At 35.0% G+C, this 24,919-nt stretch overlaps 1 protein-coding gene across 1 annotated transcript; it reads left to right on the forward strand.

Annotated features, from left to right (window-relative positions):
- Positions 1 to 2,565: 2,565 nt before the first annotated feature.
- slc15a5 (solute carrier family 15 member 5) lies at positions 2,566 to 22,769 on the forward strand. The gene is given in 10 exon segments (XM_056452239.1): positions 2,566 to 2,692; positions 2,695 to 2,916; positions 8,746 to 8,968; positions 12,715 to 12,884; positions 12,983 to 13,203; positions 13,281 to 13,467; positions 16,142 to 16,330; positions 22,202 to 22,333; positions 22,434 to 22,542; positions 22,625 to 22,769. Coding segments are annotated over 10 exon segments (1,725 nt in total).
- The last annotated feature ends 2,150 nt before the right edge of the window (positions 22,770 to 24,919 follow it).

The raw sequence follows: 24,919 nt of genomic DNA on the forward strand, positions 1-24,919 counted from the left end.
GTATATTGGGTAAACAAAATTGGCTGTAGTGTGTGAATGAGTGTATTAGTGTTTCCTAGTACTGGAAGGGCATCCATTACATAAAACATATGCTGGAAAAGTTGGTGGTTCATTCCACTGTGGCAATCCCTCATACAGTAAATAAGGGACTAAGCCGAAGGAAAATCAATGAATAAATTTTCCATTCCCTAGTAGTAGCTCTGATAAATTATGATTTATATTTTTCATTTTAATTATTTTCCTAGAAAATAATTTTCCTTAATTATAGACTTTGAGCAGAACATGTATATGGTTTAACTAATATATTAAGATGTAAAGATGAATTTGTTAACCAACATAGTGACCATTTAAAGCTAAAAATCATCCTTCTGCAGCTTGATTCTAGCTTTTAGCCTGTAAATATTTGATTGTAGCTTCAGCATACACTTGGCAATTGACAGCAGATGTGCTAATAGTTGTTTGCAAAGTAAATAACAAAGGACCCAATATTGAGTCTTGTGTTACACCAAATAGTTATTTGTAACTAGAGCTGCACAGTGTATCGTTTCAGCATTGATATCGCAATGTGCGCATCCGCAATAGTCACATCGCAAAGAAATGTAATGTTAAATCTAAATTATAGTTGACCAGGAGCTACAGAAATGTGTTTAATCGCTGTATTTATATGGAATTTATATGATTTATGCAAAATAAATTCTTAATTTTTTCTCCTGTTTCTAGTCCAAATATCTACACTTCAAAGAAAAACCAAGATTATTTCACTTCGTCCACTGGCAGATAATTTTGCTTGTTTTAAGGAACAACTCTAAATTTTCACTTATTTCTTCTGATAAAAATATTTTCTGGTGAAATCTTTAGTTTCTGTGTAAATTAAACCATAATTTACCACTTGGTCTAAGATTTTTTTTGTACAAATTAGAAAGAGACGACGCAAAGTAAGAAAGGAAATTTTTGCATTGTGAATGTTCAATATCTGTATTTGAATACTGTTAGACTCCCCAGAAAACCGTCAAATAGAGCTCTTCAAAGCATCTTGTAAAACCATATTCATATTACAATATGTATCACAGAAAAATAAAATATCGCAATATCAGATTTTTCCAATATTATACAGCCCTATTCTTTGAGGTATCTTATTCATTTATTTTTTTGCTGAAATGTTACACTTTTTGAATAGAAGTTTTAAATTTCCAATTTCTATGGAGTGATTCAGAGTGATTCTATGGAGTGGTTCATAATTGAACTACAAAAAATGATTGATTATACTGAACTAAATAATAATAGTTTATACATAATAATAGTATATACATATATAGTTGAAATCAGAATTATTAGCCCCTCTTTGAATTGAAATATTTTCCTAATGATGTTTAACAGAGCAAGGATATTTTAACAGTATGTCTGATAATATTTTTTACTCTGGTCTTATTTGTTTTATTTCGGCTAGTATTAAAGCAGTTTTAAATTTTTTCAAAACCATTTTAAGGTCAAAATTATTAGCCCCTTTAAGCTATTTTTTTTTTTGATAGTCTACAGAAGAAACCATCGTTATACAATAACTTGCCTAATTATCCTAACCAGCCTAATTAACCTAGTTAAGCCTTTAAATGTCACTTTAAGCTGTATAGAAGTGTAAAACAGAAATTGGGGAAATAAATAAACGGGGGCTAATAATTCTGACTTCAACTGTGTATATGTATGTATGTATGTATGTGTGTATATATATATATATATATATATATATATATATATATATATATATATATATATATATATATATATATATATATATATATATATATATATATATATATTCCCTATCTTCAAAAGGCAAACAGCAACATAGGACAAGGATTTGTCAGTACACGTGCTGACTAATTTGGCACTGCCTCTTGGCCACCTTTCACAGTTTGGTGTTATATACTAGCATCACCTTGTGTTCTTAAAAGTTTAATTATCTGTAATTTGCTAGCGCTGCATTGATACATGCTTGTGAAATGAATTTGAGAGACATATCATTAGAGCCTTCAACTTCCCGGCATCAAAATACATAAACAAACAAACTTTTAAAAACACACTAGGCTTAACGGTAATCACATCTAACACCTACATCTTAAAGAATCTTCCCTGAAATGCTTGTCAAATCCTTAAGATGAATCCACATGATGGAAAAAAAACACATTTGACAGGCGTCCTTCCTGCTTCTCCAACCATCCAAAAACATTCATTATAAAAGAATGTCTCACATCTCTGAAATCACTTTCATCATCAGCTCTCGCGCACGAGGCCGCCACGTTATCCATCTTAATGACACTCGACCGGAGACCTGCCAAGCTAAAAGTTCAAGCGACTGAGAAGTTCAATACATTAGTGAGGAGAAGAAGTCCATAAACATTACCCAGAAACCTTAGTCAGGAGACGCAACGTGAGCTTTGGCATGGTTGCATGGTTGTTAGGCATCCACAAGATTTCACAGGTTTGTGAGGAATTTCCTGACTAGTAAAATGGAGAAGGGGAGTCAGCTTATCTGAGCATCACTTCCACAGGAAGATCTCTGGAAGCAGCATGCTGCCCGTAGATGTGTTTGATAAACCTGAACATCACCTTCATGGGATCTGCAAGACGTCATATCCCGATGGGATGTTTAGCAAGCCACACAAGGGGCATAAGAAGTTGCAGGTGATTATATGTGTGCTTTCGTGGAGCTTTTCGAGAGGTTCACCTTCTTTGGGATTGTATGCAATATGATCCTTTTCTGCACCATCAAGCTGGGATACAGCAGCTACCAAGCGGCCATGGTAAACACGTGCTTTGTGGGAGCCTGCATACTTGCGCCTGTTCTTGTGGGATGGTTTGCTGAGACGTGTTTGGGAAGGACAACAGTTCTGTGTTTTTGTGCACTTCTTCATTTCATCGGTTAGTGGATTCCATTGTCATGAAATCTTGGTTGGTGCAGATATGGGTACACTGTTAAATATATCTGTAGAATCTACAGTAACTTACTGGCATTTACAGTAATCAATTACAGGAAGAATACTGTGCATTATATACATTTACAGCACCATTTACAGCACCATTTATCTTCCTCCGTATGTAATGATAGTATAGTAAAATTTTATTGTAAAATAAACAGTAATTTTCATAATACAACTTTAAAATACTGCAACAACTCTTATACAGTAAAATAAAGTTCATATTACAGTGCCATTTATCTTGCCCTATATGTATTTACAGTATTGTATATCTTTACCTTTTAAATATACAGCAATTTTCACAATGCAACTTTAAAATACAGCAACATAACTCGTATACAGTAAAACAGTTCATATTACAGCATCACTTATTTTGGTCTGTGTATTTACACTATTGTATTTCTTTACTGTAAAATACAGTAATTTTCACAATGCAACTTTAAAATACTGCAGCATAACTTTCATACAGTAAAACACAGTTCATATTACAGCATCATTTATCTTGCTCTATATGTATTTACAGAATTATATATCTTTACTGTAAAATATACAGTAATTTTCACAATGCGACTTAAAATACAGCAACAAAACTCTCATACAGTAAAATGCAGTTCATATTACAGCACCATTATTCATGCTCTATATGTACTTACAGTATTGTATATTTTTAATGTAAAATATAAAGTAATTTTCACAAATCAACTTTACAATACAGCAACAAAACTTTTACACAGTAAAATACGGTTCATATGCAACTTTAAAAAACTGCCATATAACTCTCATACAGTAAAGTACAGTTCATATTACAGCACCATTTATCTTGCCCTATATGTATTTACATTATTGTATATCTTAACCTTTAAATATACAGTAATTTTCACAATGCAACCTTAAAATACAGCAACCTAACTTTCATACAGTAAAATACATTTCATATTACACCACCATTTATCCTGTTCTATGTCTATTTACAGTGTTGTAAATCTTTAATGTAAAATATAGTCATTTTCACAATGCAACTTTACAATACAGCAACATAACTCTCGTACAATAAATACAGTTCGTATTACAGCGCCATTTATATTGTTCTGTGTATTTACAGTATAGTATATCTTTACTGTAAACTATACAGTAATTTTCACAATGCAAATTAAAAATACTGCAACATAACTCTCATACAGTAAAATACAGTTTATTTTACAGTGCCATTTCTCTTGCTCTATATGGATTTACAGTATTGTATATCTTTACTTTAAAATATACAGTAATTTTCACAATGCAACTTTAAAATAGTGCAACATAACTCTCATACAGTAAAATACAGTTCATATTACAGCGCCATTTATCTTGCCCTATATGTATTTACAGAATTGTGTATATTTTTACCTTTTAAATATACAATAATTTTCACAATGCAACTTTACAATACAGCAACATAACATTTACACAGTAAAATACAGTTCATATTAGAGTGTGATTTATCTTGCTCTATATGTATTTAAAGTATTGTATATTTTACTGTAAAATATACAGTCATTTTTACAACGCAACTTTAAAATACTGCAGCATAACTCTTATACAGTAAAATACAGTTCAGATTACAGGCCCATTTATCTTGCTCTGTGTATTTTCAGTATACTATATCTTTACTGTAAAAAACAGTAATTTTTACAATGCAACTTTAAAATACAGCAACATAACTCTCTTACAGTAAAATACAGTTCATATCACAGCGCCATTTATCTTGCCCTATATGTATTTACAGAACTGTGTATATTTTTACCTTTAAATATACAGTAATTTTCACAATGCAACTTTAAAATACAGCAACATAACTCCCATACAGTAAAATACAGTTCATATTATAACGCCATTTATCTTGTTCTAAATGTATTTACAGTATTGTATATCTTTACCTTTAAATATACACAAATTTTCACAATGCAACTTTACAATACAGCAACATAACTTTTACACAGTAAAATACGGTTCATTAGAGTGCAATTTATCTTGCTCTATATGTATTTACAGTATTGTATATTTTACTGTAAAACATACAGTCATTTTTACAATGCAACTTTAAAATACAGCAGCATAACTCTTATACAGTAAAATACAGTTCAGATTACAGGGCCATTTATTTTGCTCTGTGTATTTTCAGTATACTATATCTTTACTGTAAAAAAACAGTAATTTTCACAATGCAACTTTAAAATACAGCAACATAACTCTCTTACTGTAAAATACAGCTCATATTACAGCGCCATTTATCTTGCCCTATATGTATTTACAGAATTGTGTATATTTTTACCTTTAAATATACAATAATTTTCACAATGCAACTTTAAAATACAGCAACATAACTTTTACACAGTAAAATACAGTTCAGATTACAGGGCCATTTATCTTGCTCTGTGTATTTTCAGTATACTATATCTTTACTGTAAAATAAACAGTAATTTTCACAATGTGACTTTAAAATACTGCAGCATAACTCTCATACAGTAAAACACAGTTCATATTACAGCATAATTTATCTTGCTCTATATGTATTCACAGTATTGTATATCTCTACTGTAAAATATACAGTAATTTTCACAATGCGACTTTAAAATACAGCAACATAACTCTCATAAAATGCAGTTCAGATTACAGTGCCATTTATCTTGCTCTGTGTATTTACAGTATACTATATCTTTACTCTAAAATTAACAGTAATTTTTTTACAATGCAACTTTAAAATACAGCAACATAACTCTCATACAGTAAAATACAGTACATATTACAGGGCAATTCATCTTGCTCTAAGTTTTTACAATATTGTATATCTTTACTGTAAAATATACAGTAATTTTTACAATGCAACTTTAAAATACTGCAGCATATCTTTTATACAGTGAAATACAGTTTAGATTACAGGGCCATTTATCTTGCTCTGTGTATTTTCAGTATACTATATCTTTACTGTAAAATAAACAGTAATTTTCACAATGCAACTTTACAATACAGCAACATAACTCTCATACAGTAAAATACAGCTCATATTATAACGCCATTTATCTTGTTCCTTATGTATTTACAGTATTGTATATCTTTACTGCAAAATATACAGTAATTTTCACAATGCGACTTTAAAATACAGCAACAACTCTCATACAGTAAAATGCAGTTCATATTACAGTGCCATTTATCTTGCTCTATATGTACTTACAGTATTGTATATTTTTACTGTAAAATACAGTAATTTTGACAATGCAACTTTAAAATACTGTAGCATAACTCTTATACAGTAAAATACAGTTCAGATTACAGGGCCATTTATCTTGTTCTATGTGTATTTACAGTATTGTATTTCTTTACAGTAAAATAAACAGTAATTTTCACAATGCAACTTTAAAATACAGCAACATAACTCTCATAAAATGCAGTTCAGATTACAGTGCCATTTATCTTGCTCTGTGTATTTACAGTATACTATATCTTTACTGTAAAATATAAAGTAATTTTCACAATGCAACTTTAAAATACAGCAACATAACTCTCATAAAATGCAGTTCAGATTACAGTGCCATTTATCTTGCTCTGTGTATTTACAGTATACTATATCTTTACTGTAAAATATAAAGTAATTTTCACAATGCAACTTTAAAATACTGCAACATAACTCTCATACAGTAAAATACAGTTCACTTTACAGCACCATTTATGTTGCTCTATAAGTATTTACAGCATTGTACATCTTTAAAATATACAGTAATTTTCATAATGCAACTTTAAAATACTGCAACATAACTCTCATACAGTAAAATACAGTTCATATTACAGGGCCATTTATCTTGCCGTTTGTATTTATAGTATTGTATATCTTTACTGTAAAATATACATTATTTTTCACAATGCATTTTTAAAATACAGCAACATAACTCTCATACAGTAAAATACGGTTCATATTACTGATGTATTTATCTTGCTTTATATGTATTTACAGTCTTGTATATCTTTACTGTAAAATACAGTAATTTTCACAATGCAACTTTAAAATACTGTAACATAATTCTCATACAGTAAAATACAATTCATATTACAGTGTCATTTGTGTTGCTCTATATGTATTTACAGTATTGTATATCTTATACAGTAATTTTAATTAAAATATACAGTAATTTTAACAATGCAACTTTAAAATACAGCAACATAACTCTCATCCAGTAAAATACAGTTCATATTACAGTTAATTACTGTGTATCTTTAGAATGTATGCTATTTTGTTAGTGCCACTATAGTTGTGTGTGTGGGATTTAGTTGGCTGTCACTAATTGATTTATTAGAGCAGCATTTCCAAAGAGATGTTCTGGAGTTTGATGACAATGACAATAACTGCTGTTGTGGATGTTTTCTACTCTGGGGTGATTTTGAATCTTAATTTGTCCACAACTTTCTCTGTGTTTCAGCAAATGGACAAATTTTTGGTGACAAATCTAATTTTGACAAATATTTTGGGAAAATGCTTTGAAAATGAAAACAAACTCAACAATACACTCCAGGCAAATGAACTACTTTTAGGCAGTTTTGCCCCCCTAACTTCCATTAATGACATTTTTTGATTGCAAAGCCATGACATCATATTATGTTGGTCTTGATTGTTGGAGGTTTTCCCTGTTGGAAGAGGTAACATTTGGTATTTTGCAACCAAAATGTAATTATAATAGAAGTCAATGGGGCAAAAACAGCCACTAAAATTACAAAAGGGTAGTCCATTTAAACAATACACAAAGGTTAATTACTTACTTTAGTGATGTTCCAAATGCCCTTTGAAGACCTTTGTCTTCAAATTCGAAACACAAATGAAGACATCTTAGATAAAATCCTAGAGCTCTCTAATCCTCCATAGACTTCAATGATCATAAGAGGTTCCAAGTCCAGAAGAAAGCCAAAATGAATCGTTCAGATGCAAAAGCCTCTAAGTGCCATCTAAAATGTTCATCTAAACTAAGCAATTTTATAAAGCTACTATGTGAAGGTTCAGAAATTTTACTTTTATGGCAAAGAAAAGTTTATTTTCATTGTCTTTAACATGTAATAACTAAAAATATATATATGCGGCTAAGAAAAATACTAATTTTAGGAGCAAAATTCAGGTTTCTGCATCTGAACTCTTCAAATACATCCTCAAAATAGATCATATGCCTTCGGTTGTTCAATCAGATTATTATCAAACAACGGGAATCCTTTTGTGCGCACATAACACAAAAATAATGACTTTATTAAACAGTTTCTTTGAGTGTCAGTATAGGGTGCACATTCACAAGAGTTCTGTGCTCTTTGTTCATGTCAAGCTGTTGACGTATTACCTGATTGGCTGTGGAATAAAGTGATTTATTTTTGTTTTATGTGCACACTAAAGTTTTTATTGAACTACTGAATGCATATGGACTGTTTTGTCTTTGCTATTTGGTATTTTTCTCGACCAGTCAGTGAAGGAGCTCTCAGCTAATTCATCTAAAAGTTAAATCTTAGGTTGTGTTTTGACAATGAACGAAGGTCTCAGAAGTTTGGAAGAACATGAGGATGAGTAATTAATAACACAATTTTAGTTTTGGGTAAAACTTAAAAACAAATTTGAAATAAGCAGGACATATCTTAGCATACATGGAATAATGTGTTGGATAACAGGGGATTTTGGTGATGGGAACAACCAACTTAGCTCATTTCTATGTTGATAGAGCAACAATTTGCTAAATAATGTCAAAGAATTATTTTGTTTTTTTTATAGGAACTGCTTTGCTTCCTGTCGTCGCATTCCCTTTTGAGGATTTCTATATAAACACACACAATATAGTGCATCAGCTTGAGCCTCATGAGCAACTCATACTATTCTACTTGGCACTTGTTGCTGTGGCTCTTGGTATCGGTGGAATTCGTGCAATCCTCTGCCCAATGGCAGCCTATCACCTTCAAAGTTGTGACCAGCACAAGCTTTTGTCCTTTTTTAACTGGTAAGATGCTAAAATATTATTATCTAATAACCAGAACACAGAATGTACTGTACATTAATGCATTTAATACACTGCTTGTTGCTCTAGTCTTGGTCTTACATTGTAACCCCGTAAAATGGTTATGGTTATGTATGCTATTGATGCCAAATGTGCTACTGTCCATGTTTAATTAATTTCATTAACTGTAGTGTCTAATAAAGATTTTATGAATCACAGTTGAACACAAAACCTTTTATTGTACACTCTATTTGTTAGCATGTGCGTACATGAGGATTGACATGATTACTGTACTATAAAGATTACTCTTTGGCCAGCATCTGCACTTTTTCTCTTTCAAAACTGCACTTAATCCCAGGTTATCATCATTCTACACACCTCTTTTAACCCCATGAAAAGCCACGTTTCACATGTAGTTTAGAATCAGAGAACGCAATGCTTTTTCCCCAGGGTTAGCACCATTGTATTGTGGTGCCAAATGTCTGAAATCAAACAATGTATATTCATGCTTCATATTCATGTGATTTAAACAGTTATGAAAACAGCAAGTGTTGTATAAACAGTCAAAAAAAGCTGAACAGTGGAAGGGATTTAAAAAGATAATTTAATTATAGCCATTCAAATCAGTTCATCTTTATTTCTATAGCGCTTTTACAATGTAGATTGTGTCAAAGCAGCTTTACACGGAAGTTCTAGTAAATTGAACCTGTCAGTCCAGTTTTCAAAGTTGAAGTTCAGTTTAGTTCAGTTCAGTGTGGTTTAAATTTCACTGCTGGAATTCCAAGCACTGAAGAGCAAATCCATCGATGCGCAGCTCCACAAGCATAGGGGGGGCTGGCGAGGAACAAAGTTCACCAATTGACAAAAGTGAAGGAAAAAAACCTTGAGAAAAACAAGGCTCGGTAGGGCATGGCCATTTCTCCTCTGGCCAAACTTCTTGTGCTGAGCTGCAGTCTAGGCGCCAGACACTAGAGAACGCTGAACGTCCATCGTGGAGAAGTGCATAGTGGCGCAGTAGGTAGTACTGTCGCCTCACAGCAAGAAGGTTGCTGGTTCGAACGTTGGCTGGGTCAGTTGGCATTTCTGTGTGGAGTTTGCATGTTCTCCCTGCGTTCGTGTGGGTTTCCTCTGGGTGCTTCGGTTTCCACCACAGTCCAAAGACATGCAGTACAGGTGAATTGGGAAGGCTAAATTGTGTGTAGTGCATGAGTGTGATTGAGTGTGTATGAATGTTTCCCAGAGATGGGTTGTGGCTGGAAGGGCATCCGCTGCGTCAAACATGCTGGATAAGTTGGCGGTTCATTCTGCTGTGACAACCCTGGATTAATAAAGGGACTAAGCCAAAAGGAAAATGAATGAATGAATAAATAAATGAATGAATGATATTTAGTTGGGAGCCAATGCAATGATTAAAGAACTGGAGTAATATGATCATATTTATTTGTTCTAGAAAGCACTCTAGCAGCTGCATTTTGGAAGTTTGTTAATTAGGCCAACAGGGCAACTGCCTAGTAACACATTACAATAGTCTAATTGTCTAATTGTCAAAAGTCTAACCAAGAGGTCATGAAAGCATGAATAAGCTTTTCCGCATTAGACACTGATAGCATTTGTCGAAGTTTTCTTACTGATACTTGTAATCTGGCCTACAAACGACAGGTTGCTATTAAAAATCACCCCAAAATTTTTGACTGAAGAACAGGACTGAATTGAGAATCCATCAAGGGTTTGACAGTGTTCTAGATTTATCCATTGTAACTCATGAAAAGTCCATTCAGAAAAATACTTACAATCGGCAGTAGCTATAATTTGAGGATGTGTCATGCTAGAGTAATTACTTGAATATGGCTAAGCACTGCATTCATTCAATCAATAAAACCGACAACTAAACAACAGAAGAAATCAGAATTACAAAAAAAATGCTATGATATTTGAGTACTCTAACAAAGATCCAGTCAACCTAATACAGTACACATCCCAAAGTAGAGAGAATAGAAAGTGTTAATAATAATGGACCAACTGTTGATGAAAATAGTGCTTCAAAAATGGTAAAAGACCATTTGTAAGGTAATTCCATTTGTATCATTTCTACAGTCAGTGTAACTTTACTGAATGCAAGCTTTAGTGGCCACATGGGTCTGAAATACTGAGTTTAGGTAAAGGGGTAGCTGCTGATCCTGTGGTTGTTCTGTATGCAAATGTGTGTGTGAATTTTTTGTGAGTGGCTAAAATCATCCAATAGTTGTCCAATAGGAAGGGCTCCATGTTACAGTATATATGACAAATCAGGCTGCAAGAAAATAAGCCATCATCTGATCATCAAGATGGAATGAGAGGTAGAACTGAGTGTCATAGCAATGATAGAAAAACCCATGTCTCTGATTGACAGATCCCAGTGATGCATGTAGATGTAGAAGCGAGAGCACTGGTCCAAGCACTGATCCCTGAGGCTCCCCAGTAGCTAGATTTGCAATTTAATTTATATAAAAGTGATCCTAAAACTACCTGAAATATGAAATATAAAGACTTGAACCACAGTGCAATTGCTAAAATTACTTTTGTCATGAAGTTTGACAAGAGGATTTTGTAGTTAACTTAAAAGCCATATGCTGCGGTAGGAAGAAACCCGGAAGTATAGGATCAGCACTGTAAACATTGCAACAACATGCTGTGGACTACAAACCTCCAGCTGTTGCCACGATTTCAAAGTGCAGATGTGGTGTAAACACTTTAATGTCATTCAGTTAAGTTTAATTTAAACAATTAAAAGCATATCGTTAGTTCACCGCTCTTCGCTGAGTGCAAACACAGATACACGGACACTGGAGCATTTTAAAGCCGCGAAGATCAGTCGATTGCTCATCTGTGTGTGCACTCTGTAAACAGCGGTGATGTGTAGTGAATGATGACCTTCACTGCCAATCCCAGTCATTTCCGTTGAGCACTAGTAAATACTATGGCACATCGTTGGTGTTTAAGAATGCGCTAAACAATGCCTTAATGTTAGCGGGAAATTGACGTTTTTTTTATTTTTTTTATTTAATACCAAAATTCAGGATCATGACAAGTCTATTTTAGTGAAAGAATCAGTTAGTTAATTTGAGTTTGATAAATGACATCTAAAATGTGTGTTTGGGAACGAAAATGTTAGCTAACTAGTGCCATTCCCCTTAACTTAGCTGAAAGTGAGGTCTGATATCCCTTTTTAATTTCACTATCCATTCAGAACGGACCTTCGGGTCTTTCGGAAAGTGGTGAAATTATAAATTTGTATCACTTTCTCTTCGCTGATAAGATATACAGCCAGGTACACAACATTCCTGTGTTACTCAGGTGATACTTCCGGGTTTCTTCCCACCACAGCCTCGATTTCGCTTTTAAAAAAGGCGGCCACGTGAAACCAGTCTATAGGCATGTTCAGCCAACTGATGATTTGAAAGACAGCCCATCATTTCGCAACGGTTTCATCCAAAGAGACTTACAATGAGGAAGGGCTTTCTTGGACTTGTTGAAGACAAGTGGCAGCATTTTAAATCATTTGCAAAGGTTTAAGAGTAAATGACTGTAGTCTAGTCTAAGTTCATAGGTAGAGAGCTTTAGATTAGAGAGAAGAAAGTGCATTTAATTTATTGTACTGTACATGTGCAAGCTGCATGTACGCCGTACACAAAAAAAGAGATAAATCAGTCTGTGTGCTTACTGTGTTTAAATCAGTGTGTACATATGTTTCAGCTATCTACAATCCACAGGTTTTACTGGATGGTCAACCTGAACTCGACAGTAGTTTTTTTGGGAATTGCCTACATTCAGCAGTCAGTTGCCAAAAACCTGTGTTTTCTCATCCCTTTCACGTCTGTTCTCCTCGCCCTCATCGCTATACACATGGTGCGCAACAAACTAACCTTCCGTCCCAAAAAAGGTACGTTTTATAGTCACCAATACTTTTAAATGTTATCTGAAAAAGAAAACTGATTTCTCTTCCTTAACAACATGCAATTTTGTTCTGTGGAATAACAGGCAGTTCCTTGCTAACTACACTGGGAGTGTTCCTGAATTCTCTTAAAATGTGCTGCCTCCATTATCGCCATTTAAGTGGAGATGTTGCCAACTGGCTAGATCGTGCCAAGGAAAACAATGGAGGTTGTTACAGTGAGACCAGTGTGGAAAATGTCAAGATTCTGGTCAAACTTTTCCCTCTTTTTGGACTTCAGCTTTTATATCGAGCTTGCATTACCCAGGTTAGTTATGAAGCACAATCACAGCAGTGTTTTATAAATGAGCTACTGTAACAACTCTATTACAATTCTTTTAACAGATTCCATCAGGCTATTATCTGCAGACTATGCATTCCAACCTAAAACTCAACGGCTTTCTCTTGCCTGTAGCAGTGATGAAGGTCATCAGTATATTGCCGGTGTTGATCTTAGCACCACTGCTGGAGCTTCTGAACACCTACTATCAGTCTCCAAAGAAAAAGTTCCCTTCACCAGCAACATTCATAAGTGAGCATTATGACTACAATTAATCACCTTTGACTTTCTGATTAGAGCTTGCTGTAATTCAAGTTTGTAGTATTCACAAGTGTTTAGTTAACAGAAACCAAAAAAATCATAAAGACAGATTTGCTCTTGCTTGTTTCTCTGGGAAATCTTAATAAACCCCAAATGCATAGAATGTAATATTTCGTTAAGACTTGAGAGGCCATTGGCAACTTGTGATAAGATTTGAAAGCAGCATTAAGGTTATACACTCACCGGCCACTTTATTAGGTACACCTGTCCAACTGCACATTTAATGCAAATCTTTAATCAGCCAATCGCATGGCATGGTAACAACTCCGTGCTTTTAGGCATGTATACATGGTCAAGACGATCTGCTGCAGTTCAAACTTAGCATCAAAATGGAGAAGAAAGGTGATTTAAGTAACTTTGAACATGGCATGGTTGTTGGTGCCAGACGGGCTGGTCTGAGAATTTCAGAAACTGCTGATCGACTGGGATTTTCACATACAACCATCTCTTGGTTTACAGAGTATGGCCCGAAAAAGAAAAAACATCCAGTGAGCAGCAGTTCTGTGGGTGCAAATGCCTTGCTGATGCCAAAGGTTATGAACAGCTAAGAACAGGAACCTGAGGCTACAATTCGCACAGGCTCAACAAAATTAGACAATAAAAGTTTGGAAAAACATTGCCTGGTCTGATGAGTCTCAATTTCTGTTGCGACATTCGGATGGTAGGGTCAGAATTTGGCGTCATGAAAGCATGGATCCATCCTGAACTTTATCAACGTTTCAGGCTGGTGGTGGTGGTGTAATGGTCTGGGGGATATTTTATTGGCACACTTTGGGCCCATTACTACCAATTAAGCATTTTGTCAACGCCACAGCCTACCTAGAGTATTGTTGCTGACCATGTCCATCCCTTTATGACCACAGTGTACCCATCTTCTGATGGCTACTTCCAGCAAGATAACGTGCCATGTCATAAAGCACAAATCATGTCAGACTTGTTTCATAAACATGACAATGAGTTCACTGTACTCAAATGTCCTCAACAGTCACCAGGTCCTAATCCAATAGAGCACCTTTGGGATGTGGTAGAATGGGAGAATCGCATAATAAATGTGCAGCTGTCAAATCTGCAGCAACTGTGATGCTATCATGTCAATATGGGCCAAAATCTCTGAGGAATATTTCCAGTACCTTGTTGAATCTATGCCATGAAGGATTACAGCAGTTCTGAAGGCAGAAGAGGTCCAACCCGGTTCTAGTAAGGTGTACCTAATAAAGTGGCCAGTGAGTGTATATAAGAATCAATGCAATGTAACAATGCATTTAAATGGAAAGGGTTTGCACACACGGGACAACTTTGCCTAAGCAATCACATTTGAAACAAATCAATGTAAATGACTTTATACTGTATCTTAAGCTGTATTTGAAATGGCCCTCTAAAATATTGCCATATTTAAGGGAGCAATGTTGTTTTTTTTGTGGTATCCAAAACAGTTGGCCTTGTCTCAAATGGCAAACTTCATGTGGACCTTCGGTCTCATGGCCTTAAATTGCACATACTCACTAAAACTGGACTGACAGTTTCAATTTACTAGAACTCCTTTGTTAAGCTGCTTTGACACAATCTACGTTGTAAAAGCGCTATATAAGTAAACATGAATAGAAAAATTAAACAGAATTAATTAAATGTATGCATTCCTGTCAACATTTGGATAGAAGATAAGGGACCTTCAAGCCTACTAAACTAACTGCACCTGATTGGCCGCTGCATTCATAAACTAAAAAGTGGTTGGTTACAACACTCGCCACTTAAAGAATAGTTCAATCAAAAATGAAAATTTACTCACTATTTACCCACACTCAAGAGTTTCCAAACCATTGAGTTGGTTTTTTCGGTTGAACTCAAAAGATATTTTAAAGAATGTTAAAAACTAGAAACAGTTGACTTAAATTGTTGGAAAAATAAATACTATCAAAGTCATTTGTTACTGATTTCCAATATTTTTCAAATTAACTTATCTAGTGTTAGAAGAAAGTCTAACAGGTTATTAAAGAAGTAAAGCGTGAGTAAATGGTGACAGAAATTCAGTTTTAGGTGAACTCTCTCTTAAAAATACAAGAAACAAAAAACAATGTTGTAAATAATATTGCGAATTGGCACTGTTTATTTATATTTACATTCCCCTTTAATATTGACAGCCATAATAAATATGTTTAATTGTGTAGGGGCATTTTTTGCCCTGTTATTTAGAATTTGTGTAGCATTTCTGGTCATTTTTAAGCCATATTTGCCTTAAGCCCTTGTAAATTTCCAAAGCTGTTACGCAGTATAAACATTTTAAGGTGGAATAAAAGAATTTGAAAGATTTGAAATCTTTATGAGTTTCTTTATTTTGTTGAATACAAAAGATGATATTTTGAAGAATGCTGTTGCTGGCACACATTGACTTAAATAGTAGGGGGCTAAATACTATGGAAGCGTTTTTTCAAAACATCCTCTTTTGTGCTCAACAGAAAAAAGAAACTCAAATGGGTTTTGAGCAAGTGAAGGGTGAGTAAATAATGGTTTTCATTTTGGGGTAAACTATATATTTCAGGCATTTCTGCATGTTTCCCTTATTGATTTAAATAAATCAATACAATTTTCATATTTCATATTCCTACAGCTTTGGGTCATGCTTGTGCAGCTCTCTCAGCACTACTGGCAGGAATCTCTGAGATCCACAGGAAGGATTATCCGGAGGTGGAGCAGACACTATCAGGAAAGGTCCTGCAGGTGTCATCAATGACATGTTTCCAGCTCACGCCCCAGTACATTTTACTGGGAGTGGCAGAGGCCTTTGTGACACCAGCATGTATGTATTTGCAAAAATATACAGAATTCATCACATCATTCTAAACCCTTAAAATTCAAAATCAATTTGCCTGATCTGATGAGTCTTAATTTCCATTCCATTTAATGGTAGGGTCAAGATTTGGCATAAACAACATGAAAGCATGACTGGCTGTGTAATGGCGTGGAGGATATTATTTTAGCACACTTTGAGTCCCTTAGTTTCAGTTGTGCATCATTTAAAGAGTTAGTTCACCCAAAAATGAAAATTACCTTATTAGTTACCTTCATATTGAGGGTGCATGCTTAAGAAAACTTCGAGACACAAATTAAAGTGTTTTAGATGAAATCTGAGAGCTCTCTAAACCACTATTGACAGCAACAGTCCAGACTCTTTAAAATATTCCACAAAAATACTTAAAATAATCAGACTATTATCAAACTCAGGGCCGGAGTGGGACTCCTTTTCAGCCCTGGAGTTTTAAGCCTTAGACCGACCTACCTCAGTTCACGAGTGACTATATTAAAATGTGGTCATTTCCAATTTAGTTTCTAATGACACTATCACGTCTTTTTTAAGGAAACAGCTGCTTTAGAACTTCAAATGTTTTTCATAAATATGAGAACATTAAAGGGTAGCTAAATCTTAAACACTATTCTTTAAACCATCACAATGTGCTTTCCTGCAATATCTGAATATATGTTCTGTGCAGAATTCTTTATATACTATATATCCTGTCCTTTGTAACGGTGGTCACACAAAAAATAAAATTTGTACACCTACAGTACATAAGTAACCCAAACAGTATTATATGTCCTAACACTAAAAGTGAAGAAAAAATTGGGTAGAAATTCTGTCTTTTTGGGAAGTAACCCCAGCTCCGGTTGCAATGCAATCATGAAAGAACCAGAGTAATATTATCATATTTCTTAGTTCTAGAAAGCACTCTAGCTACATTTTGAGCCAACTGAAGTCTGTTAATTAGCCCTACAGGACAACCGCCTAGTAACGCATTACAGTAGTCTAACCGAGAGGTCATGAAAACATGAATAAGCATTTCGCATTAGACATGTACAGTGCATCTGGAAAGTATTTATAATGCTTCACTTTTTCCACATTTTTTTTATTACAGCCTTATTCCAAATGGATTTAATTTATTTCTTCAAAATTCTACACACAATACCCCATAATGACAATGTGAAAAAAGATTTTTCGAAATTATTGTAAATTTATTAAAAATAAAAAACCTGAAAAATCACATGAACATATATATTCACAGCCTTTGCTCAATACTTCATTGATGCACCTTTGGTAGCAATTACAGCCTCAAGTCTTTTTGAATATGATGCCACAAGCTTGGCACACGTGTCTTTGGGAATTTTTGCCCATTCCTCTTTGCAGTACCTCTCAAGCTCTATCAGGTTGGATGGGAAGCGATGGTGTACAGTCATTTTCAAATCTCTCCAGAGATGTTCAATAGGATTTAGGTCTGGGCTCTGGCTGGGCCACTCAAGGAAATTCAACGAGCTGTTGTGAAGCCATTCCATTGATAATTTGGCTGTGTGCTTTGGGTTATTATCCTGCTGGAAGATTAATCGTTGCCCTAGTCTGAAGTCAAGAGCACTCTGAAGCATGTTTTCATTCAGGATGTCTCTGTACATTGCTGCATTCATCTTTCTCTCTATCCTGACTAGTCTTCCAGTTCCTGCTGCTGAAAAATATCCCCACGGCATGATGCTGCCATTACCATGCTTCACTGTGGGGATGGTATTAGCCTGGTGATGAGCGGTGCCTGGTTTTCTCCAAACGTAACGCCTGGCATTCACTCCAAACAGTTACATTTTAGTCTCATCAGAGAATTTTGTTTCTTCTGGTCTGAGAGTCCTTCAGATGCCTTTTGGCAAATTCCAGGTGGGGAGTGGGATCTGTCTGGCCTCTCTACCATACAGGCCTGATTGGTGGATTGCTGCACAGATGATTGTCCTGTTAGGTTTTCCTCTCATCAGAGAAGAACGCTGGAGCTCAGACAGTGTGACTATCAGGTTATTGATAGGAAGAGTCCTGGTGGTTCCAAACATCTTACGGATTATGGAGGCCACTGTGCTCATTGTAACTTTCAGAGCAGCAGACATTTTTCTGTAACCTTCCCCAGCCTTGTGCCTCGAGACAATCCTGTCTCGGAGGTCTGCAGACAATTCCTTTGTCTTCATGCTTGGTTTGTGCTTTGACATGCACTGTCAACCCTGGGACCAACTGAATTTACCACAGGTGAACTCCATTTAAGCTGCTGAAACATCTCAAGAATGATCAGTGGAGACAGAATGTACCTGAGCTCAATATAGAGCTTCACGGCAAAGGCTTTTCGGGTTTTTTATTTTTAATAAATTTTCAACAATTTAAAAATATCTTTTTTTACATTGTCATTATGGGTTATTGTGTAGAATTTTGAGGAAATAAATGATTTTGAAATAAGGCTGTTACATAAGAAAATGAGGAAAAAGTGAAGCGGCATGAATACTTTTCGGATGCACTGTAAAGTATATGTTGGTAAAATTTTTAAGATGAAAAAATTCTGTTTTACAGATGATTAATATGTGGCCTTCAAATGGCAGATTGCTATCAAAAATCACTCCCAAACTTTTGACTAAAGTCAAGGACTGAACAGCAATTCCATCAATGAACTTTTTTCAGCAAAGAGCCATTTGGGGTATACAGTACTGGTCAAAAGTTTGGGTTCAGTATGATTTTGTAATATTTTAAAATAAGCTTCTCCTGCTCACCAGGGCTGCATTTATTTAATCAAAAAGACAGTACACATTGTACAATTGTGAAATATTATTGTACTATAAAATAACTTTTCAAAAGTAGTTTATAATTTAATGTAATAATTTATTCCAGTGATTTTAAAGATGAATTTTCAGCTTCATTACTGCCGTCTTCAGAGACACATGATCCTTCAGAAATCACTCTAATATTAATTAATATCAATAATAATAATAATAATATAGTCATAAAAGCAGTAATGCCTAGAATAATTTCATTCGAAACTACATACAATAAGTAATAAATAAATATTTAATAAATAAGTATTTAACAATTTTAGAATTACAAAAAAATATTTAAAAACCTGACCCCAAACTTTTGACCGGTGGTGTATTCAGTATATAAATATTACATAAAACTAATAAAACCTGCTATACATAAAACAGTTTTTTTGTAATTATGCCCAATTAATTCAGGTAATTTAATTCAGATTATTTATGTCCACGCACAACTCAAAAATAAACAAAATTGAAGCATCACATGTTGAGCAATCCATGAACGATATTTCTTTCCACCATCACCATTCATGAATGTTGTTTGAATTTATGTGCATGAAGTTACCATAGAAACATAACTTGTTTGCCTTTTATTGGTGTTGCAATGCAAGTTTATACATTGGCTGAAACATCCTTTCATTGTACACTTTTTTATTAATTTTGCTGTAAAAAAAACAAAAAACAATTACCATAAAAAGGGATTTGAAATTGTATTTTAAAAGGGAAACTGATTTCTAGTGACAGTTAGAATTTTTAAACTATAAAATATTATTGAAGGGAGATCTACCTTTTTTGGTAGAGCCACATGTGGCTTACAGGCCATAGGTTCCCTACCACTGGTTTAGATCGTATTGTAGGTTTTTGCGAAAGAGGTTTTTGGGTCCAATAGGCAAGACCTCAGTTTTATCTGAATTTAGTTCTATAAAGATTTTAGTCACCCAATTTTTAAAATCAGCGATTTAATCTGTTGATTCTGTGAATTCGTACAAAGTATCAGGTTGAGAGGAGATATAGAGTTGTGTATCGTGAGCATAACAGTGGAAACTAACTCCATGTTTTTAATGATATCACCTAGCGGTAGCATATGTAATGTATAAAGTAAGGGACAAAGAACTGAACCTTGTGGTACCAAACAGTGTACTTTTGATCGGTATTATGCCTCTTTATTAACTGACACAAATTGATAAATTAAGACCTAAACCAAGCCAATGCATTTCCAGTAATACCAAGATTATTTTCAGGCCTAACAAGGACAATGTGATGATCAATAGTATCAAATACAGCCCTCAGGTGTGTACAATGATCGACTAAAAGTGTACTAGGAGTTTCATATAATAACAGTTGAACCAGCGAAGTCTCATGGAATGTTTTGACAATGATTTTTGGTTCTTTTTACATTAGTATCTGGATGCAGCCTTTATGATGCAAGCTAATGTTGCATTACTCAGCAATGCAATGTCAGACACAATGCACTTAATAGATTGAGTGACGTCACTGTGACGGGTGGGGTTAGGTGAACACATTAAAAAGCACTGGATGCAGCTCAGATTGCCCTGCACCAAGTCTGCATCCAGACCCCTTTCTCTTTTCATGGACTTTGACTGTCTCAGGGTCATTGCTGTCTATAGAGGATAAGAGAGCTCTAGGATTTCATCTTAAATATCTTAATTTTGTGTTCTGAAGATGAAGGCAAGGCAAGTTTATTTATATAGCACATTTCATACACAGTGGCAATTCAGAGTGCTTTACATAAACAGGAATAAAAAAGATAAGAATAAGAAAATAAAAAACAAATAATAAAAATGATTAAAAACAGATAAAAACAGATTAAGATGTGTTAAAACAGGTTATAAAAGAATGGAAAATTAAAAAGAAAAGAAATAAATAATAGTGCAATCTGTCGGACGTAGCAGTGCTCATTCAGTAAAGGCACAGCTAAACAGATGTGTTTTCAGTCTTGATTTGAATGTGCCTAATGTTGGAGCACATCTGATCATTTCTGGAAGCTGATTTCAGCAGTGAGGGGTGTAGTAGCTGAAAGCAGATTCACCCTGCTTTGACTGAACTCTTGGAATTTCAAGTTTATGTGATCCTAAAGATCTGAGTGATCTGTTAGGTTTGTATTCAGTGAGCATATCTGTAATGTATTGAGGTCATAGGCCATTTAGTGGTTCATAGATAAGTAATAATACTTTAAAATCCATTCTGAATGTAACTGGGAGCCAGTGTAAAGACCTGAGGACAGATGTGATGTGCCCTGATTTCCTGGTTCTGGTCAGAATTCTGGCTGCAGCGTTCTGGATGAGCTGTAACTGTCTGACTGTCTTTTTGGGAAGGCCAGTAAGGAGGCCGTTACAGTAATCCACCCTGCTGCTGATAAAAGCATGAACAAGTTTCTCTAAGTCTTCACTGGAAACAAAGCATCTAATTCTTGCAATGTTTTTGAGATGATAGTATGCTGATTTACTAACTGCTTTGGCATGACTATTGAAACTCAGATCTGACTCCAGAGTTACACCAAGATTCTTGACCTTATTTTTTGTTGTTTGACCTTTAGTGCCAAGGTACGCATTCACCTTCAGAACCTCATCTCTGTTCCCAAACGCAATCACTTCAGTTTTCTCTTTGTTTAACTGAAGAAAGTTTTGGCACATCAATTGTTAATTTCATCAATGCATTGGCAGCGGGTGTCAATGGGGCTGTAGTCATTAGGCAGTAAGGCTAGGTAGATCTGAGTGTCATCAGCATAGCTGTGATAGGAGATTTGTTTCTTTCTCATTATTTGGCTCAGAGGGAGCATATAAAGGTTGAACAGGAGAAGTGCCAGAATCGAGCCTTGTGGGACTCCACATGAAAGAAGGTCTCAGGGGTTTGGAACGACATAATTAATAACAGACATTTCATTTTTGATTGAACTAACTCTTTTACTGGAGAAACAAAAAATGGAATGAAAAAAATGGATTAGAAAAACATCATACTAGTACGATATATTATAATTCACATCAAAAGTCAAGCATTAAACAGAAATATTGTGAAATTCATTCCACTCTGTCTTGTTTCTCTCTCTCTCCAGGCTCTCTCATAGCCTTCTGTTTGACTCCCAGCAATCTTAGAGGCGTCTCTTTGCATTTCCTAACCCTCTCGTATGGAGGTGGCTGCTTTCTGGGAGCTTTCCTCATTCACTTGCTTTATTTTGTGTCAGGAGGTAAACACACTTCACTCTTGAAAATGTTGAACTTTTGTCCAATTGTGGATGTGAAGTCTCAGAGCATGAACCCACATTTAATATGAAAACGTATTTACAGGAAACTTCTACCCTGATAACCTCAGCGGTGGCAACATGGAGAGGTTTTTCTTTATACTGGCCACATTGATGGCTATCAACACACTCGCATTTTGGAGAATATCACAAAGGTATGTTTCAGGCACTGAACATGGCATAATGAAAAACGTGAAGATGGATGAATCTCTACAAGGTTGTTGTTTTTTTTAGCAGGTATGCAGATTTGAGCGTGGAGCTGAGTAGCGGTGTAAAAGACAGTCCTCTGTCGGAGAAACTCCTTCAGTACAAGACTTGTCTGCGCTTTTATGACACAATGGAGCGCTCCGACACCTTGACGTCTATGGAAACTGTTTTGTGAATTCATTGTACATAAAAACTCTGTAATGCTGGCGTTACACGAGAGTAAATCAGAATGATTTTCATTGCTTGAGCAATAGCTGTAAATAATGCTATTTAAATGTTTTCAAATGAATAAAGTTTTTTATTATACACAACATTTTTTACGTTAATGACTCCCAAAATAATAGTAGAACCATGTTACAAATGTCACTTTAGGACATACTAATAAATATTACATATGCCATTTCTTTTTCAATTCTGTTCAATTCTGTTGAGATATAACTGTTATGGATACTTGACAAGACAGAATTTGTATCTGTTTGTGTTTTTTCGGTACAAAAAAAACATGAACTCAAATTTGTAGTTTCTGTACTTTTAATAGAAGGCTGATTCATACTTACCATGACCTTTTTAATAATAATTATTATTATCATGTACAAATGTTTACAAAAAAATAAATGGAAGAGAACAAAGTAACCAACAGGTAAAAAAGTGTAAAAATGAAAAAAAATAAAAATAAATAAGGAGTTTAGGGAGAGCCAAATACATAATAATTTATTTCAGACAAAGAAGAAATAATAATAATTCCTTACATTTATATAGCGCTTTTCTGGGCACTCAAAGCACTTTACACATTGGGGGGAATCTCCTCATCCACCACCAGTGTGCAGCATCCACCTGGATGACGCGATGGCAGCCATATTGCACCAGACCGCACACCACATCAGCTGATTGGCGGAGAGAAGACAGAGTGATGAAGCTAAATATGATATGGGTATTGTTAGGAGGCCATGATGGACGGAGGACAGTGGGCAAATTGGGGTAATCCCAGGATGCCAGGGTTAAACCCCTACTCTTTTCGAAGGACATCCTTGGATTTTAAATGACCACAGAGAGTCAGGACCTCGGTTTAACGTCTCATCCGAATGATGGTGCTCACTGAGCAGTATACAGCCCCCTTATCTATACTGGAGCGTTAGGTCAGGTTGAGCACCCCCTGCTGGTCTCACTAACACCACTTGCAGCAGCAACCTAGCTTTCCCATGTGGTCTCTCATCCAGGTACTGACCAGGTGCAGCCCTGCTTAGCTTCAGTGGGCAACCATAATTAAGAAAGATAATTAAGTCAGCAAATACATAAGTAGGGGAGAGCTGGAACCTGACATTTGATTTCCAAGCTATAACAGCACTTTCAGCATGCATCCCTTGATGGAGCTGCCAAATATCACCTGATTTTGGGACCATGTTCCACAGTTAGCTCCAAATCTCTCTTTTTAAGCGCAAAAAGTGAATTATTGTACCTTTTTCCTTATTACAAGTTGTGTTTCTCTTTTCATTCATCACAGTAATGATCAAGCTATAGGTTATTAAGTGAAGTCTCTGAGTTTTTCAGTTTAAAAGTAAATCAGGTTTAAATGGCAAGAGTTCCCAGTGATGGGTTGCAGCTGGAAGGGCATCTGATGCGTAAAACATGTGCTGGATAAGTTGGCGGTTCATTACGCTGTGGCAACCCCAGATTAATGTAGGGACTAAGCCAAAAAAAAATGAATGAATGAATGACTTCCTTTGGGGATGACAGTAACACTATTTATGCCCCACTGATAATAGCCATGCTTTATTTTTCACTTCCACATTAGAGTTTGCAGTGTATGAATTTAGATGTTTCAAAAAATGTATATTGCCAATAATAATATATTTTTTTTTTACAATTTTAGAATTTTTTTAAATTTCGCATTGTTGGATTGCTTTTGAATCGTTGGATGGAAATGAAATTTTAAATGAAAATGCAGTTTCATTTTTTTTGCAAAAGTAAAGAACGAAATATGTTTACAGTTAACATTAACAAGGTCATAGTCAGACTGTCCAGTTTCCCCCACAGTACAAAGACATGCGGTACAGGTGAATTGGGTAAGCTAAATTGTGTGAATGTGTATGGGTGTTTCCCAGTGATGGGTTGCAGCTGGAAGGGCATCTGCTGTGTAAAACATATGCTGGATAAGTTGGCGGTTCATTCCGCTGTGGTGACCCCAAATTAATAAAAGGACTAAACCGAAAAGGAAATGAATGAATGAACCTTAGGTTGCAAAGAAAATATATCTTTTCATATTGTTTCTCAAAAGTGAAGAACCCAAACAGAACATTCTTTTAAATGAAGCTCTAAATCTTAATG

This window comes from Danio aesculapii, chromosome 25 (assembly GCF_903798145.1).
Source record: "Danio aesculapii chromosome 25, fDanAes4.1, whole genome shotgun sequence".
Classification (NCBI taxonomy): Eukaryota; Metazoa; Chordata; class Actinopteri; order Cypriniformes; family Danionidae; genus Danio; species Danio aesculapii.